This window comes from Nelumbo nucifera, chromosome 1 (genome assembly GCF_055504915.1).
Source record: "Nelumbo nucifera cultivar China Antique chromosome 1, China Antique-T2T, whole genome shotgun sequence".
Lineage (NCBI taxonomy): Eukaryota > Viridiplantae > Streptophyta > Magnoliopsida > Proteales > Nelumbonaceae > Nelumbo > Nelumbo nucifera.
Window position 1 is genome coordinate 165,874,172 of NC_142649.1, and position 20,279 is coordinate 165,894,450.

The following is a 20,279-nucleotide window of genomic DNA, read 5'->3' on the forward strand; positions in this document are numbered from 1 at the left end:
ATGGGTCAAGAGGTGAATTCATGCCCATTATCAGACTGGACTTGGCGAATAGTTTGCTGATATTATGTCTCAACCATTGAATAGAACAAGGTAAAAAAATGATAAACTTTAGATTTGTTTTTCATCATAAAAGTCCAAGTACATCTTGAAAAATCATCTACTATGGTAAGAAAAAAATGAGCATTTGTGTAGGAAGCGGTCTTATAGCCTCCCCAAATGTTACAATGCACTAGCTGAAATGGGGTTGTGCTCCGAATGTGGCTGACTAGAAAAGGGCTCTGCGATAGCTTTACGCGATGACAGGGATCACAACATTCATTAGAATTGGGAGGAGAGACTCGATGGATGAGTCATATGAGAGTTAGAGGCATGGCCAAGGCGCCGATGGCATAGGCTGTAACTGGTTGTGGAACTAGAAACATGGATAGATGTGGAGGTGTTGAAGCGAAGATGATAAAAACCTCGAAGCTCACCCATTCCAATTGTGGTCCTTGAGACAGGGTCCTATATGATATAGTGAGTAGAGAAAAACAAAATGGAACATCACAACTGTTGTGTCAGTTTACTGATAGATAATAAGTTGTAGGAAAATCCGAGAACATACAAGACACCATCAAGAAAAATCTCAAGTGTAAGAGATATTGTGCCATGGTGTGATACATTGATTGTGGACCCATTTGGTAGATGTACGAATTTATGAACATGGAGAGATATTGTGCCATGTGGTTGGATGCACCATTGTCCATTCTATTGAAGAAGCAGAATTAGTCTTACTAGATAGATTGGTAGAAACATTTTCTTGTGAATCTTTATTGAGAAGGGAGATCAGTTGGTTCGCATTCAAGATCAATTGGCGTAAGTCCGCCACAGGAGAAGTCTGAGTAGAGGGTGACGGTACAGTCATTGTGAATGAAGTTGCCTTCTCAAATTTATCAGATTTATTAGACTTTGATTGTGCTCACCTATTCCACCCAGATGGGTAACCATGGAGCTCAAAACATTTTTCTTTGGTGTGCCCAAGCTGTTTACAATGGTCATAGAATGGGCGATTACGACTGGAGGGACGCGTCATAGTATTAGATTGAGAAGAAACATTAAGAGTTACAGATTCCAAGATTGGGCGGAGCTCTCAAAGAAATCGCAAGTTGATGACACTCTTCTTGGACAATTATTACATAAATCTTGTTGAGATTTAGAAGAGGATCCAATCCAAGAATGTTGGAGCGAATCATGTTGAATGAGTCTCCCAATCCCATGAGAAATTGATGGATCTTTTCTTTCTCATGCTCATCCAGGAAGTACTTCACAACACCTCCATAGTTGCAATTAGGCATTGGAGTGGTTGAGGCAAGTTCGTCCCAAAGGCTCTTCAATCACGTAAAATAATTTGTCACAAACAGATCTCCTTGCTAGAGTAGAGCAAGATCATGCTTCAATTGATGTATGCGTGGGATGTCACCTTGTTTGAACCTCTCTTCAAGTTCACGCCAGATTTTATAGGTCGATTCATTGAAGGCAACGCTGTGATGAAGTTCTTTTGCCAATGAATTAAAGATCCATGCAACTACCATTGAGTTGCATTTGATCCAAACATTCTCTTCTGGTGAGGAGCTCGATGGTTTTAGAAATTGGCATTTTTCATTGGTTCAAAGAGCATTTTTCATTGCTCACTGCCAGGTGTAGAAATTAGCATCGGTGAGCGGACAAGCGACGAGGATCAGTCCTAGGTTGTCTGATGGATGAAGATAGAAAGGATTGTCAAACAGAGAGCTTATCTGCTCGGATCTGATTTCCTGGCTGGAATTCATGCGTAGTGAACTGGAGTTTTGTTCTGCCGCCATTGATGTAGAAGGGAGCAATTTTGGTTGAAGCTACTGGGAAAGAGGAACGATGATGCTAATTGGATCAGAACTAGTGGCTCTAATACCATATAAAATGTTATTGCAAGAAGGGTGCGATGTAAAATGTTATCACACGAAGGAAGAGTACGATGAGGTTTGTACATGATATTGGATAGGAGAATAAAATGGTGTATAATTTATTATTTTGACACACATATACACACAACCGACTTGGATCAAGTGGTCAAATGGGCCTAACAAGTTGGCCACGTGTTTATTCCAGGTGTGTATTTGTTACAACTGCCTGTCTTGGTTGTCACGTGCCTGTCTTGGTTAACAGAATGCAAATGAGATGAACATCCATTTATCAATGACGACCCAATTTATATTGTTTCTCTAAGTAACCTAATTGGGATAGCCGGATAGGTCAGTAAAGACGATGAAATATGGGGAAGGAGGTTTTCTCCTGCACGGTTGGCATCCAAACGGTCTCAAGAGGATAGGGAAATAACAGTGACTTTCATACCTTCCACCATCTTATACCCTGTTTGAAAAACCAGAAAAAAACCGAAAATCACACTCCCACATACCATATGTTTTTGTTTTGGAATATGGTTGGACGTTTGAAGAGAACAAGAGATAGATCAGTTGTAGCACTACAACAGAGAAGATGACAACCGTAAAAACGCCAATATATATACAAGAAGATAACACTTGAAAGAAGGAATGAAAAATGAAGAAAATTGGTTAAGAACAAAAGAAGAAGAAGAAGTGATTTTACCTAGCTTATTGAAGTTAGTCGACTGCCTACGCAATTGGAAATTCTGAGAGCCGTTGGAGAAGGAAGAAGGCCAAAACAAGAGCAGTTTAGGACTTTTTCATTGACTTGATAAGTTTTAGCACAAAATTACCCAAGTGCCCATGTGTTCGCTTTTTCAGAAAGGACATAGCGACAATTGAAAGGATGATAATCTCTATTCCTTAGAAGCGAAAACATATGGCTTCTGAGAATCATGCCTTCAAATGAGAAATTCTAGCTATAAATGAAGGGATTCTTCGATTTCGATCTTGTCTACAAACTAAGCCGACCCTAAGTTGTTTTTGACATTGGTTACACTTAAACTTTCATTTGCGACAAAGACCCTGCTAAATTTACATTTTGTAACAATATCCCTTGATCATTAAGCCAAATTATAGAATAATGCTTTAAATTACCAAAATGTTCATCCAAACTTTCCTTATTTTTTTCACCATTTTCTCTTAAACCCTAATTGATAAAAAATACATCCATTTTTTCTAAATAGAACCAATTAAAATCATTGCACTGACATGGAAAAAAGTTTTTTTTTTAATTCTTGATTCATTTTATTGACATGAATGTCTCTCTTCATCTTAAAATATAAAAATTATTCATTCTTTTTTTTTCCAATATATCAAGAAAATCCAAACAAAACCATAAATTTATCTATCAGAAACAAACCTCTACCATTTCATTTGAATATTGAGACCAAATACAACCTTAACCAGAGGAGGTATTAATACATTATTCCCAATTAAGGATATGAAAACCCAGCCTGCTAGCTTGGCAAGACATGAGCTTAAGCATTAGAATAGCTAGAACCAAGAAGACTTGCTTCACCATGGCCACAACCTTCCTCATCCCCAGCTTCACCAATTCCACACGATCGAACCTAATTAGCACCCGGTTTTCAGCATCCTCAGCTAATATGCACAGCTCTTTCTTCTCTAGGTAATCAATAACAAATTCAGTTTCTTATTTTTAGTGGCAAATTGTATCTTTATTAATTAACTGATCATTTCTTTGGCCAATTCGAGTGAGAGAGATCAGATATTTAGGTCGAGTTTCTAGCCTAAAATTTATAGTAGTGTAAAAATTCATTCATTAATTGCTCGCACATGTTCGAGACACAGTTGATCTCTGGTGTGGTGTACTCATTGCTTGTTAAATCATGGGGCCCCATGAGCAAATATATGGCACCAATGGTCCAATTGCTATTGGCCTAGTCTTGTGTCCAATATCTTTCGTTATTTGTCTCCGTTTTCAATCAATCCTCCTTTAGAAGCCTCCGATGCAATTCCAACCCTTAACTCTATTATTATTTATCATGAAGTTTCGTCTCTCTCTCTGAGGTTTGAGTGCATATCTATATCTATATCTATACTACCTATAAAGACTCAGTTTGGAAAAAGTATAAATACAAATTTGTACCGTATAAACACCTACAAAATAATACAAAATGCAAAGTTTTGCATTCTACATATTTGCATTTTTACTCCTTCCAAACTGAGCCAAAAGAGTGAATATCTCTTCTTTCTGGATTTTTATTGGACGTTAAATTTCTACCCCGTTTGTCTAAGCATATAGCGGGCATAAAGAGGGCATATATATATCCTTTACTCTCACTTTAGAAACTGTCCACTTATAACTAACTGTTCATAAACTGCCCACTTATAACCATATAAGGAAAGGTCTACTATCTGGAGTAGGGGGTGAGACCAAAGAAGTTGGTATTGAGAGTCTCAATTTACAAGAAAAGAAGATTTTATTAGAGAGGTTATTGAGAGTTGCAAAGGAGGATAATGAGAAGATTTTGTTGAAGCTCAAAGACTGAATTGATAGGTATTAGAGACTCTTCTTTTTTCTTCATTTTGCTGAATTGAATTTTTTTCCCTTGAATATACTTATTGAGTTACTTTCTCTGTATCTGGGTTGTTCTTAGAGTTGAACTTGATATTCCCAAAATCGAAATCTGGTTTGAGCATTTAAATGTTGACGCAGAAACTTTTGTGAAAAGTTGAGCTTTACCAACAATCTTCAACTTCTCTATTAACATGCTTGAGGTGAGTTGACTACATTCAATATTTTGATCACCATGTATTCATGTATTATTTCCTTTGGCCTATAATCTTTGTATCCATGACACAAAATCTATTGATGCCAGAATTCTTGGCATGCACCATGAATTCTAATAAAAACAGTAAAATACTATTATTGTTATCATCATTTGATACTGCCACATGTAAATAAATGCACGTATACACTTACTAATTATCTATTAAAAAAAGACAAAAAAACCACAATTGGTTATTAAATTCAGTAGTCTAAAAATAGGGATGCGCGATCTGAAGGGTGGGTCAATTGGTATCTTAACTAACCACAATTGGTTATTAATTTCAGTAGTCTAAAAATATGGGGTGCGCCATGTGAAGGGTGGGTCAATTGGTATCTTAACTAATTTATTCTAGTAAAGACATGGACTGGTTTCTGGTTGCGACTTATTTTGAGGAGAGGGGGGTTTATTAATGTGGTGTTGTGTTATTCAAACGGCTCTTATGAGGGATTTGGGCATGTCACCAAATATAAAAAATGGAGTTTTTAATAATAATTATTATAATTTATCAAAAACAGAAGATACCCAAATAAATCACAGAAGATACTCCTTCAAAACCCCTAAATCACCCCTTACATATTTATGAGATCATTTCACCATTCTCTCAAACAGATTCAACAAATTAAATCATACATCTATCATTCTCTCAAACAGATTCAACAAGATTAACCTTATCATTTCTTTTATATTTGATGATGATACGCACCACTCATAACCCCTTTCGTATTCGTGATTGTGGAAATTAAATCTACATCGATGCTGGAAGACATACTTAAAGGATGCTAGATTTTTGAATGTTGAAACATATTTAATTTTCTCACTTGAAAGTTTTGAAACCCTTTTAGGTGTCATTAGCCTAAAATACAAGATATCTATTTATAATTTTTTTTCTTAATAATGAAACACCGGTTATCATATTGGACATTTTGATTAGGTGATATGTCTCCCATGTAAGAAACCTCTTTCATCGTCTTTGTCCGTCAGATTGGAATCCTGGGACCCACGACACATAGACAGTAAGGATCTTATGTGGATCCCACAAAACAGAGTTATAATATAACCCTCTTGTACTTTGTACTTGTCTGTTTTGTCCTTCCCACAATGGTTGGTTGGTAATTGCCAATTTGCCATAAAGGAAGAGTACAAAAAGGAATGGGGATGGATGCTACCCATACGAGTTAATCAACCCGTGTTTGAATACGGTGCCTTGAGAACGTGGACCAGCTTTACAGGAATTCTTTTGTCGTTGATAAGCAGGAGAGGATAAAAAATTAAAAATTAAACTCCCCGGGAAGCTGCTTCGCTTCCATAGTTGATAGCTTTCCATTTGGTGTATCGGAGGATTACAGAATTAGGAGCGTTCACGGAATATTCGGTTGTCACATCAGGAAGGGACCCATACACGTGTTCCGTGAAGAGTTGGTCATTTAGAGCTACACGTCGTGAGTAGCGGCATGATGTCAACGTTTGGAGCCACCCATTCATGAATACTTCTTTTTTTAATTGAGAGCCGTCTCATAAAAGTCGAAGATGATAAACAGAAATGCATGGTTTTAAAAAACCATCAGGAAACGGGATCTTTTTTGTCACTGGTTTTTAGGTCGACAGTTTGATCGTTCGATTTGATGATGCTCCGTTTTAATAATAAAAATTAAAAATTAAAAATAAAAAAACAGTCAAAACCGTTTGATGGGTCAACAGTTCAATCACCTAAGTCGATGAATTATTAATCGATTCAATAGTTTTTATCAAAATCAGATTTAGAGTAAAATTGAACTAATTGCCTAAATAATTCCTGAGCTGAACGGTTCGACCAATCCAACCCTATCAACAACGATTTGAAAAACCATGCTGAAATATCTTCTGGTGAATAAGTTTGTTTATAAGGAAACTTCTGAGTTTATTAGCGGTTGAAGTTGAAATTCAAATTGAATAACAATTAAAATATCCTTGAAAATTTTCAGAAACTTCAACCATTATCAAATGCCCTTCAAAAAATCAAAACTATTGAAAATGGTTTTATTAGAAAGTCAATTTATTTTAAATTGTATTATAGATTTTTGGGGTTTTCATCAAACATAGCCCTATAGGCTTTCTATATATGTGAAAAACCTCTCGTACGGGCACTATATATGTTTTTTTTTCCTGCCATTCTTAAAATGATGAAAACTTATTATTTTCAGAAAATCAATATTCAACAAAAAGAACAATGCTTTTAGTTTTAATTGTTAGGGTTGTACATGAATTTAAACTAGGGTGATGTTTGTCATTGATGTTGCTGATTTTTCAAAAGCAAGTGAATTTTGTTGTTTGCTATCATTTCTCCATATAATCCATTTTTTGAGAAATTGACTTTTTGATTTTATTTGGTACTAATTTTCAAGAGCCAATTATTTTTGCATTCGAGTTATTATTCAATGCCACATCAGATGCCATGTCAATCTCAAAAAAAAAAAAAAAAAATCAAAATCAAAATCAACTAGAAATCAGGAAATCATAAAAGTGGTGATCCTTAAAAAAAGGATTGATTTCAAGAATCAATTTTTGGCCAATTTCCTAAAATCATCAAAACCGACCGACGAAACAGAAATTTCAGCACCAAATCCTCAAACACCAATGTGGTTCTGATATGACATTGATTTTAAGGAAATAGGCATCAATGCCAAACATCCCCAAGATTTATATTTACACATTTATTTACATTTGTCACTAAAGGTTGTATTTCGTAAGAATGCAAATGAAGAATATTGAAATAAATAAACTTTGCACTTGAAATTAGTCAATTGATGTCATTTTCCTAAAATCACTACCATGTCAGTGCTAGAGCAATTGGCGCTGAAATTTTTTGTTTGGTTGGCCAAGTTTTGTGATTTTCAGGAAATCAATGGAAAATCAGTGATCCCGATTTTTGTGATTCAAAGCTGATTTTTCACCTTAGTCCTAAGGTTTGCTTTTGTAACAATAAAGAAGAAACAGCATTGATGTCAAAACATCACCTTAGTAATCAAAGGCAATATACATTTTATCGACTCAAAACGAAACCAAAATGGCAACCATGTCCATTTTCTTACAACCTTATTCCTTCAAAGCAGGCAGTTTCTTTCATGTAAAGTGGGGACCATATTATTTTACCACCAAATTTACTTATCCCAAACAAGCAAAACAAAGTGACATCAAGATAATAGCAAATTAGATTTTGCACTCGGTTTTGTGCAGCACAAACAATACCTAATTATAGCAATTGAGATTTTTCATTTTCGATATTACAAATGGATACAGTTTTAAATAGCACGGGTTGGCCCAACAGGATTCATAAAAACAGTGAATATTTATTAAAAAAGGTTTACCCGTAGCTTATTTAATTTAATGGTTGGTCAATTAACCTAATTGCTGTAATCATTGGAGGCTAAATTTGTCAATTAAACCCAACGTAATTTTTTTCAAACACATGCTTGAAATAGTGATTCACTAAAATCCAACATTAATGGGAAAGTATATTCCTTTTTAATAGAAAAAGAAATCAGTAATTCTATATTTAATATAAGCACCTATCTCATTAGAGATAAGTCCTGCAGAAATTTCAAATTTCAATTTTGGCATATGGATTTTGAAGTGAAGAAATGAACAAGAACAAGTAGCTAATAAAAAAATATATTTCAGTTTTTTATTAGTTTCTTAATTTTTGGTTCAGTGCATCCCGTCGTATGTTTGGATAGGGCAAACCTATCACGAGGCATGTTAATTACCATTCGCGTCAATCGTCTCCGTTGAAGGACAGTCCCACTGCCAGTGGCGGCCAATTCGCACCCACTCACTCCACTCACGCAACCATTTAAATATAAAATAAAATAAAAATTTAAAATGACAAAGGTTTTTTTTTTTTTTTTTTTAATTTTTGGGGAAAAAAGAAAAAAAAAGGAAGATGAGAGCGCACTTGGGCATTGAGCACACTCTCTCTCTATATATAGGAAAAAACGCTGGGAGATTGGAGCTGAGATCCATTTGAGTTTCTTCAAGCGATATCGCGCCGACTTTTCTGTTCTCTGCGTCTCTTTGAGGTCCGAGGTTTCGAGTTCTACGTTTAGAGGTAAACATTGAGTCCTAGTGTTTTTGTCTTCTGGGTTTTGCTTGCCGTGCTTACTCTGGTCTTTTGTGATTTGTGATTTGGATGGTTGATTTGTTGTTATGGGTCGTTTGTTTGCTATGTCGTTGTAATGCATAGATATGTCCGACAATGTTAATGGAGTAGTGGGTTCATTTATATCTTTTAGTTTCGTGGCGGTGGAGGTAGCGTTCATAGATGCTCTGTTTCTTCATCTTTTTTGTTCACTCATTGCATTAGATCATGTCTTTGATCTGATAAAACGTGTTCATTCTTTGTGTTGCACCTTTGTTTGCTCCTGTTTTGCTAATTCCTTTCCTTCTTTTTAATTTCCCTAAATTTTTAGTTTGCTTTACTTGATTTAATGAAGCTTCTCAGTATTTTTTCCTTTGCTTATACGGGCTCTTGGAATTTTGCTTTGTAGATGGGAAAGAAGAGTGTAAGCGTGTTTGAAGTTTTTTCTGTGTTGAGATGAAATTCTTTTGCTATTATATCTATACCGATCTCTATTTTATTAGTTTAGTGTAGTGCTTTAATAATGTTTTAGTGCTGGGATATAGATTACAAATGGGTGGATGAGGTTGCATTTTGGTATTTTGTTCGTAATTATCTGTATCTCTAGACGGTGTGTTTCTTCCTCTTCTTCAGATAGTTGGTACTCTATAGGCCTTTACAAGGTTTTCATTTGGTTCAGCTATTTTTTTTTTCCATCTGCATTTGCATCTCTGTTAATATAGCTTTGCTTATTTTTCTTTGTTTTTCCTTTTTCTTAACTGTGGCTGGATATGGTGATGATGGTAAGACTAAGAGATAGTTTATCGTTGCTTGTTTTGTTCTCTCTTTATCAAGGGTTGCGGATTGTATCTATGTTATGTTTTTTTCTTTTCATCTTTTGTCTGAATTATTGAGTGCAGCAGAATGGGGAGTACCGATGGATCCACCTATGGGGCATACACATACGAGAATCTGGAGAGGGAGCCATACTGGCCACAGGAGAAGCTCCGAATTTCCATTACTGGAGCTGGTGGGTTTATTGCTTCCCACATTGCAAGGAGGTTGAAGAGTGAAGGCCATTACATCATTGCTTCTGACTGGAAGAAAAATGAACACATGACCGAAGATATGTTCTGTCATGAATTCCATCTTGTTGATCTCAGGGTGATGGATAACTGCTTAAAGGTTACAACTGGGGTTGATCACGTTTTTAATCTTGCTGCTGACATGGGAGGGATGGGTTTCATTCAGTCTAACCATTCAGTTATTATGTACAACAACACAATGATCAGTTTCAACATGCTTGAGGCTGCAAGAATCAATGGAGTTAAAAGGTTTGTTAACCTGGAAATAACACTTGACTGTATCATGTTTGCACTCTCTGTTTGAGAACTGGTTTCTGGATATTGTTACTGTGTTACCAATTGATGCAGTTTTTGTCTGAATGTCTTAATATTTGAATTATATGTTGAGTTTTGTAGGTTCTTCTATGCTTCTAGTGCTTGCATCTACCCTGAATTTAAGCAGTTGGAAACTAATGTGAGCTTGAAGGAGTCTGATGCCTGGCCTGCAGAGGTTTGCTGTCCATAATTAATTCAAAGAAGTTGGATATGTTTCTATTGATTTCATCTTACTGACTATTTATGGGATTTAATCCTTTTTTTAATCTTCTTGTAGCCTCAAGATGCTTATGGCTTGGAGAAGCTCGCAACAGAAGAGCTGTGCAAACATTACACAAAGGACTTTGGAATTGAGTGCCGAATTGGACGGTTCCATAACATATATGGACCCTTTGGAACATGGAAAGGTTATCGTAAACATGCCGGAGTTCATATTTATTTGGTATATTTGTTTCACTGGCCATGTATTGATATATGCTGCATTGCTTTCGCCAATTGTAGGTGGGAGGGAGAAGGCCCCTGCTGCTTTCTGTCGGAAGGTCCTTACATCCACTGATAAGTTTGAGATGTGGGGAGATGGACTCCAGACACGGTCTTTCACCTTCATTGATGAATGTGTAGAAGGTGTTCTAAGGTTATTTCTGAACTGAATATCTATCTCACTGGTATCTTTTCAAGCTCTGTTCTTATAATGTTTTCTTTGCACTCTTGTTAACTGCATTAACTTTTATATGTATTTAGATTGACAAAGTCAGATTTCCGGGAGCCTGTGAATATTGGGAGTGATGAAATGGTTAGCATGAATGAAATGGCAGAAATTGTCCTTAGCTTTGAGAACAAGAATATTCCAATCCATCACATTCCTGGCCCAGAGGGTGTGCGGGGACGCAATTCAGACAATACTCTGATTAAGGAGAAACTTGGCTGGGCTCCAACTATGAGATTGAAGGTAAGTGCAAGGAGAATTTTGACTGGCTTGTTCAGTACTTCAGTCTTTGACATGCTTAATGATCTTGGGCATTCCTATCTTTGTGTTTTTGCAGGATGGGTTGAGAATCACTTACTTTTGGATCAAGGAGCAGATTGAGAAGGAGAAGGCTCAGGGTGTTGATGTTGTTGTTTATGGGTCATCCAAAGTGGTTGCAACGCAAGCACCTGTTCAACTTGGCTCACTACGTGCAGCTGATGGCAAAGAATGAAGTTGGTGAATCCAATCAACATCTACGGTTGCACCAAAATGCTTAGTATTATGTTCAATACCACCTTATCATGTTGGCAGGGATGAACTGGGTACAGACAGTAGTAATAATTCATGATGCAGGTCAGGCATATGGTCCTTTTCATTTTTATAATTACCATTTTGGTGTATGAAAGGAATGTTTTATTCTCATGTATTACTCTAGATTTTGAGAGTGGGTCTCTGTTGTTGAATGATATAATAACGAATGTGAGCTTCCTATTTTATGTGTCAATGAATGGATAATATGGTACTGTCTCTCTTGTAGTTTTGTTCTTTTTAAATGGGTGAATTCTTCGTGCAAGTCACTGTTATGAAGTTTGGTTAAATGATGGTTGTCAATGTAATCAATGGCAATCTTCTATGTTCTTGAAAAGGTCGACTGAGATCAAAGAGCTAGGAAGGCTGTAGAATCAGTAGAGACAGAAGCCTCTTGGGAATTCTTATGTGGTGGTCCAGAAATTCTTACCATAGACGGATATTTCAGATCAGGTAGACTTGTATGGGCGCTGGATATCCAGTTCCCTATGTAACATAGAGATTAATTTTAGACATGACCTTATGTTTTTGGGTGACCATGCTCACATGGTGACTTGCTACTCTTGAAGACACAATGTAACTTGCAGCAGTAACATAACACAGACATGTATATACTAGGGCTACCCCTTCCTACTCATTTTTTTTCTATTGATATATACAAGATTATTAAGGTACTATAGTTTTATAAAGTATAGTGAGCATAGCTAGAAGTATAGATGATGCCTTGCATGAAAACCAAGTCCTGAATGACAACATACTTCGTAAAGTCTGCGATTGTCTATAGCATGTTGACAAACCTAACTGTTTTCTTCAGTTAACTGTTTAGAAGTTGAGTGATGTCACGGTGGTGGGTTGCCTCTGTCAATGAACGTATGAATATTTGTTGATTCAAAGCCCGGGAGATTGGCCAAAATAAAAGAGCTCCAAGAGGTAAATCTTTCATTGATGAAACTCTGGAACTTACCCAGATTTTAAGAACACAATAATCTCTCAGCAGCTTGATATTGGTTCAACAATCTTACCTGCAATATTTGGAATGGTAGATTGGAATGTATAAATTACACAGAAGGGCATTGTGTTTCTGGGAATTGGACTAAGACAAAATGTCAAAGTCAACATCCATCCACTTCTTTGTAGTGGTTCTCATTAATGTGCTTCTATGGAATTTGTGGATGATTCTTTTGCAACCTACTGGTCAAGCCTTCCACATAAATTTATCTTATTCATCACTATTTTAATTATTCATTTTAACTGTGATAAAAATAAGGTATATAAATAAGAATTAGTTATAATACTGGTTCTTATAGGTTCTACTTTTTTTGCGGTTCAAATCCAAACCAGATGCCAAATTTGCAACCAAACAGTGCCTTAGTTGCATGCATTCATTTGCATTAATACAAATGAACCGCAGACAAAGGAGCCTTATTTACTATTTACTAACAACAAAATTGAAAATTTGAAATGGTATATTTAAGATGGAAATGAAACATCAAATCATCCAACCGTATTGCAAAATAGTCCTCGAAAAATTAAGGCGCATCTGGATTGGATTGGACTGCTTTAATACTGATTGAATCATATAGAAATTTCAAGTAAAGGATGCATAAATGTATCGCTAAGCCACCGCTGATAGAGTTCTTTTGAGTTTCTGACCTTTGTGGTTTGTGGTCCTCTCACCTCTGTCCTCAAGGTTGGGATAAGACAGGACTGAACTTTGTTGAAAAAGTTGAGGTGCCTGTCTTTCTACGTGGAAGCAACAGCAAAAACTGACAAACATGGGTTGCAGCTTAATTACAAAGCGGCCCACTTGTATGTGTCATACTGTCATCTCTGAATTCAAATGGTGTGTCTGAAAATTGCAGAACAAGTGGAAGGCAACGTTTGTCTGCTTCTTTTTCTATAATATATATACAAGTTTATCCAAAGAAACAGAGAAAGGATCCATCCAATGATCTGATCCAGTGACTGGTATAATATATATATATATATATGAAGTCTGCATTTTGGAAGGAAAACAATTTGCTCAAAATATAAATCACGAATCAAAGCATTTGAATTATGTGAGTATTGCAGATCTGACACACTCCAAAGTCCAACGCTATTTAGGCGATTATGACGCATGCGACTCTAAACAAATTTGGATAAGATAACTTCTAATGGCTGGATCAGAAATTATTTTTAGTGAGCTTTTCGTTTTATAAAACCAAATAACTGCTAGCATCTATTTGGATATAATTTTTGATTGGGCAGTATTATATCCAACATTCAAAATATTGCAAAGTAAGATACGATTTAATTTTTTTTATTCTTTTTGTCTGGGCAAAATAATTTCATTCAGGATCAGCCAAAAATACAAAGTTTGGAGGGGAGTCATAAAAGAAACAAGATTGCTGAGCCTGAGTTTTTGCACGTTGGGCCACCATATGGGCCAAAACTTTAGCAGTGCGATAAAAATGAGTTAACACATCTGATCCCATCAAATTAAGTAAAACATTTTAGTCTGGGAGACAAGATGTAGCTTTAGAATGGAGGCTATCAATGACGAGTTTGGCATAGGAACATATTAGGAGATTTATCCAACCCAATTCCTGAGCTTTAGAGAGGGCCCTAAAGATTGCCATTAACTCAGCTTCCTTCCAAGTACTTTGGACACAAAAAGTTCCGCCGCAGTGCATACAAAAGATAGAATAAATCAAAACAAATAAATCTAAACGAAAGGAGGGAATCAGAAATGGTGCTTCCATCAGTCAAGAGAGAGGGGTTGGGGTGAGCTACATCAATCTTATTTCACCATTCTGTTCCATTCAATTCAGGCCATATTCATTGTCAAACTATGGAATGCTTAAATAATTTTTGGGAAAATTCCTGACTACTATCCTGTACTTTGGTCCTTGAACTTTAAAATGTGACAGTTCAGTACTTGAACTTTTAAAGTGTGTTATCAATTTGAGTGATTAATTTTCTTTATTAACCATCTAAATGTTGACAAAAAAAAAATGAACAGTCTCAAATCATTTTCTTTTCTATTCAAGAAGGTTGAGGTCACATCTCAGTGGGCATTCTGGTGACCCCAACTTTCTTGGATAGAAAAGGCAAAGATTTGGGATTGTTCATTTTTTTTTTGTCAACATTTGGATGGTTAATAAAGAAAATTAATGACACTCAAGAAGCATTTTTGTCTTTTCAAATACCACTTAACGATTGATTAACTGCTGGTACTGCATTGATGACACATTTTAAAAGTTCAGGTACTGAATTGTCACATTTTAAAGTTCGGGGATCAAAATCGCAGTAGGCCCAAAGTACATGCATGGTACTAATAGGGAATTTTTCCAAAAATTTTTACTACTTCCACTCAGGCCCCTTTTGGTCTGTCCCTATTTCTTTTAGGCCTTTCAACTTGAGACATATGACTTCTTTTAATAGGTGCTATAGCTGGTCTTCTATGCGCATAACCAAAGCATCACTTATTGGATCTACTCCTGGTTCCTTAATTTGTATGACTTCAGGGGTGTTCGACAACATGGTTGGTTTTGTTTTTGAAAACAAAATCAACTAGCATGTCAGCAAAAAACAGTACGATTTTACTGATGTGGCAGTTGTTTTTTGTTTTCAAAAACAAAACCAACCATATTCTTGAACACCCTTACATAATCTTAAAACATCATGTTGAAAAATAAAAAAACCGTAATATTGTGGCCTAAAAACACATTTTTTTTTTATCTTATATGCATCAAATACTTTGAACCTTGGGCTCAGTTTGGAAAGATACAAATACAAATATATATGGTGCAAATACATACAAAATATAAAATTTTGCACTTTACATATTTGTATTTATACTCATTCCAAACTGAACCTTGGTAACACTACTTTGAATGGGACGGTTTGGTGGTTACTTGTGAGTGATCATGAATGAAAATACACCTTTGAGCGTGTAAGTGAAGACTTCCGCTTGAACATATAATGTAAGGTCTGTGTTTCGATTCGGGAATTTAGGGGTGTCATTGGACTGGATTTGGTCCAATCCGATCCAATCCAATGTGAGTCCATTATAAATGGACCGGGCCCAATCCAATCCAATGAATGTTTTAGACCAATTTGGATCTGTCCAATTCAATGTTTGGACCATCCAATCTGTTCAAATTCATTTTGATTTAAATTGATTTCAATTCAAACCTGTTCATTCCAAAATATCAATGGACCAAATATTGGCTTAATCCAATCCAATCCAATATAAATTTGTTATGGATGAACCAGATCCAGTCCAATCTAATAAATATTTTGGACCAAATTGATCCAATCCAATATAAATATTTTTGACACCCTTTCTGGGGATCCACTTGATGCTGCATGTGCTATGTCTTTTCAGCGATATAAGCTTTCTTCTACACTACTAACATTATAATTTATAAATGAAACAGAGACCACAAACTATTAGTAAATTAAATAGTACATGTTTGAAAGGCACACGTAGGTTGTAGCCTTTTTTTTTTTAATTTTTATCATCATACAAGCAGACTATTTTTTGTATTTTCATTAGGGATGTGCTGCTTGGTTTAGGGATGCAAGTAGATTGGATTTGAATTGGATAATCCATTTGGATCAAAACTATCCAGATATTGGATAGCATTATTAAATTAAATTGAAAATTATCAGAACCTTATATCTTTAAGTGAGTTTGATATTGGTTACATACACATGGATTCATATTCAATCCAAATATAAAATGATGGAATTTGGATTGCCTTGTTGCCCAATTTATAAAATGTGGGATTTATTCAAATTACATTATATAGGGAGAGGAACTCTCAATGACAGTAATGGATATATATATATATATATATATATATATATATATATATATATATATATATATATATACCACCTGCATTGCACGGTGAACTCTCAATTCTCAAACTGTACATAAAGTCTGTTTGGGAAGAGTATAAATACAAATATGTTCAGTCCAAATACTAATATGTACCACTCATGTACATAGGCTCAATTTGTCATGGTTTTTAAAACCGGATTGGACTGGAAAAACCGGGAACTGGTCAGGTGATCGGTTTCAGTTTTTTCCAAAACCGAAAATTTGCCCAAAACCATTGATTTTAGTCAGTAAACGCTGACCCAAGCGGTTAACTGTTTGAACCATTCGAACGGTTTTGACTTTTTTTTTTAAATTTTTGTCAGAACGAGCCAACCATTCTCGTTCAACCCGATAACTGAACCCCTGACCGGTTCGATCTCCGGGTCATTTTTAAAAATCATGCAATTTGTATTATTTGTACTGAATATATACTTGCACCTGCACTCTTCCTAAATGGAGCCTAAGGCTGCATTAGGTTGCACAGCAAAAAAATTTGCTTTGGTGCAAAATTATGGTAGTGCAAATGGTTTAAATATAAATTTTGATTTATTTATGTTTCAAATTTTATCTTATTTTAATAAAATTGTACTGCAAATCAAACACAAGAGCAAAATAATGAAAACTTTCGATTTGGTGTAAAGGTTTGAGTATAACTTTGATTCATTTTCATTCTTATAGCAGATGTGGCTGTGAATCCTTATTTCATATTCCATTAGTCTGTATTTGGTTTGATAGAAAATATCAAAATAAGAGAGTGTTAAGGAAATTAAGCTCTTAAGCAATCTCAAAAAAATTGTTTACCACTTTGTCCCAATTTTCTGTTTTTTTTTTCTTATTTTTTATCAAACCAAATATGTATGGCCTCAGGAATTGATGTGATGTTTATCCCCCTCCCTCCAATTATAAATAAATAAATAAATAAATAACGTGCACGTGCTGAGACAGATACTGGGGTTGGGGATTGGGTATTTCTAGATAAACATGAGAATTGTTTAATAGCTAGCTTCTATAGCCTCCATCAACGAACATATTATCTTAGCATTTGGACGTACCCCAGTTATTCTTAAACAACCAGCAGCACTTTTTTAACTTGAATATGAGAAGGAAGTTGATCACCCTTTACTTTTTTACTCATTTTTATTTGGTGGGGGTAATGGGATTTCTTAATCCTTATTATCCAGATTTGGAAAGATAATATAAATTAATTACTATAATTAACTAAGAACACCAGGGGGAAATAAAAAAAAAATGCAGAAAGCCTTTTCCTCTTTTCGGTGGGTAAATTAATCATCACACCACCTTCACTAATATATAAAATATTGATTATGTAAATATTTACATATGATCAATTGCTCAATTTCCATACAATTAATATATACCTTAGTCAATCTAATCAAAGCAAGACGAAACCCAACTTTTCCTCTCATATGAAACTAAAAAGACTGAGAAGGAAAAGGAGGAAATATGGACAATCACTAGATTTCAGTATATATATTCAGAGAATGGACCCTTAATTCAAGCAGAAGTTTGAGCTCCTGGTTTCATCTGTCTAGCCCTGTAGTCTGTAGAAGAACTGCTCTCTTGCTAAGGCCCTTACCTGCTTGATGTATTGGTGAAAAGTAATTACCCCTCTCTCCACTGCTCTGTCCAATTCATATATACAATCCTCTATGGCCAGGTCTGCTGCCACAGAATCGAGCAAGCTTCTCGACTCCTCATCTGCAGCCTCAAATGCCTCCATATCATCCTCGGAAGTAGCGACAACAGCGTTGGATCCATTGACTTTCAACCAATTTATCAGTATGTCTGATTCCTCTGTCAGTTTTTTCACCCTCCGTATCAAAGTTGTCCTTTCATGTTCAAGCCCCAGTAACATGGTTGTGATGATATCGGCTCGAGCAAGCAGCTCAGCTTGTAAAGCCATTAGTTCGTGTATATCATCATCTGCTTTGGCGCCTAAGTCCAGCATGTCACAGAGAATCGCCCCAAAGAGACCGTCAATGGCCTCTACTTTCGAGGCAAGGGCAGGGTGGGTGAACCTGCAGGTGGCTGCAGACGACGAGGCTGAAGGAGAGAAGAAAGGATGGTGGTGGCTGAAGAGGCAGACAAGGTTGTGTGCAAGGTCGGAGAGGTTGGAGTGAGGGTAGCGCCAGGTATTGAGGTAGGGAGAGGTAGTAAGACCAGAGGGATGTACGAAAGGGTGGAGAGGGAGAAGTGGGGTGGTGGGAGTGGGTGAGAGGAAGACAATAGGAGGAGAAAAGGGGTAGTCCTGATGGAGCCAGATGGTGAGAGGAACGGGAGGTGTTGCACTGGAGATTGGGAGGTGGCCGCTTGCATTTAGAATGTAGACGATGTTGCCATCATCATGGAAGAAGGTGTCAGCCGAGGGGGACAGAGTGGGGAAGTCGTGTAATAGGGAGAGGAGGTGTTCTCGGATGAGCCATTTCTGCTCAGGATTTGTGTAAGATAGAGCATATGGGCTACTGCGGGAAAAGGCAGAGTCAATGATTTTGGTCGAAGCTGGTGGTGCCATTGGTATTTGGTAATTGGAGGAGAGAGAGAGAGAGGAGAGGGAGAAAGGGAAGATTCAAGATCAGAAGATGTTAATTTATACGAATTAATGCATGTATATTTTAAATGTCTTGATGATTAATGCATGAATCTTATATTCTTGTCTGTTGTTCCATTACTCAACGACTAGAAGTTGAAGTCAATCAAGAAACTAAAAAAGTTTTGTTTTTTCTTTCTTCTAATTTGATAAGGCTATGAGATGACGACTACTGGAGGTTTCTCTTAAACTTCTTCTTCAAGGAAAAAACAGTAAAACACACCAGTCAATAAGCTAAGATCATTGAGAAACTTCTCAATTAATCCCTGTTATTCAAATATCAATTTTTTTTTTTAACGTAAAGAGATTATCATCCAGTACTGCAAAACATGCTTTAGTACGTGGGAGTGTGAGGTCTAGTAAGCGAAGCAGATGGCCATTTTTTGTTGGGTGATGATGCAGATTGGAATCACCTGGTTGTTGCATCAATAAATATTATACAGATTTAGATTTTTCAAGTATCCCAGCTGGACTAAAATCTTATTTCTAAGGAATGGTGTGTTCCCATTCTCTTAAATGGAAAAGTGTGTCATTCTACCAAAAATAAAAATGGAATTCCATTAGAATGGCCCATTCCAATTGTAATTCTAAACCCCTATTCCCATAAACCAAATAGACCCTAAATTTGAAGTCGATCTGAATCAATTAAAACTCGTGATTAAACCAATAAATACATTGTTTTCAGAATAAACCCAAAATTAATTTAAAAGGGCCATGACCCATTAGGTAGAGGCCCCAATATTTACACCATGGACACATGAACTGCTCTGATCACTGTCATTTGATATTTCATGTAACTTACCCAAAAAATCAAGTTATTTGATGTATGAATTAGATGGAGTTCAAAATATTAGTGGGTCCGAATAAAAGACTGTTTTTAATATTAATGATTACTTGGTATCGTTAGATTTGTAAAAGAAAATCTCTGAACAGGTAGGAGGTTTAATTTCTCATATAAATCCGCGTCCATATATACTTGTAGGTTCTGTACTTTTCCCTATGGGCATTGTGCCATCCAGTTTTGAATCTGTCAACACAAAATTTATGATTACTTAATTCTGTTTAATAATCATATATTTGTTTTACGTATGATGTTGATCATGTTGGCATTTCCACAGCCAAAATGGCAAATTACGTGGAAAGGTCTAATTATAAATTAAAATACCAATCTGCTCCGATCCATTACTTTCAGTAGTGAGCTTAACCAAATTTAAAGTTGCTTTAGGAATTTTCCTACCGACCTTCTTGTTGCAGAGGTACATGCAGTATCTGA

At 36.0% G+C, this 20,279-nt stretch overlaps 2 protein-coding genes across 3 annotated transcripts; one reads left to right on the forward strand and one right to left on the reverse strand.

Annotated features, from left to right (window-relative positions):
* The first annotated feature begins 8,677 nt into the window (after window positions 1–8,677).
* LOC104613267 (GDP-mannose 3,5-epimerase 2) lies at window positions 8,678–11,721 on the forward strand. Of its 2 annotated transcripts, none has more exons than XM_010281008.3 (7): window positions 8,678–8,840; window positions 9,770–10,183; window positions 10,331–10,424; window positions 10,527–10,656; window positions 10,751–10,883; window positions 10,991–11,198; window positions 11,293–11,721. In XM_010281008.3, the coding sequence occupies exons 2-7, from the start codon at window positions 9,774–9,776 to the stop codon at window positions 11,446–11,448; spliced, it is 1,131 nt and encodes a 376-aa protein (XP_010279310.2). In that variant the 5' UTR covers window positions 8,678–8,840; window positions 9,770–9,773; the 3' UTR covers window positions 11,449–11,721. The 2 variants fall into 2 exon arrangements, with proteins under 2 accessions (XP_010279310.2, XP_010279312.2); XM_010281010.3 differs by having other exon boundaries at window positions 8,699–8,840; window positions 9,773–10,183.
* Window positions 11,722–17,702: 5,981 nt separating this feature from the next.
* LOC104613276 (protein ELC-like) lies at window positions 17,703–19,002 on the reverse strand. Its single transcript, XM_010281021.2, has one exon. It carries the CDS (start codon window positions 18,929–18,931, stop codon window positions 17,948–17,950), a length of 984 nt encoding a protein of 327 aa, XP_010279323.1. The 5' UTR covers window positions 18,932–19,002; the 3' UTR covers window positions 17,703–17,947.
* Between the last annotated feature and the right edge of the window lie 1,277 nt (window positions 19,003–20,279).

Coding starts and splice junctions, on each gene's coding strand:
- LOC104613267 (XM_010281008.3), top strand. CDS start 9,774: ATGGGGAGTACCGATGGATCCACCTATGGGGCATACACATACGAGAAT. Junction 10,884..10,990: donor TGTGTAGAAGGTGTTCTAAG/GTTATTTCTGAA, acceptor ATATGTATTTAG/ATTGACAAAGTCAGATTTCC. Junction 11,199..11,292: donor CTCCAACTATGAGATTGAAG/GTAAGTGCAAGG, acceptor GTGTTTTTGCAG/GATGGGTTGAGAATCACTTA.
- LOC104613276 (XM_010281021.2), bottom strand. CDS start 18,931: ATGGCACCACCAGCTTCGACCAAAATCATTGACTCTGCCTTTTCCCGC.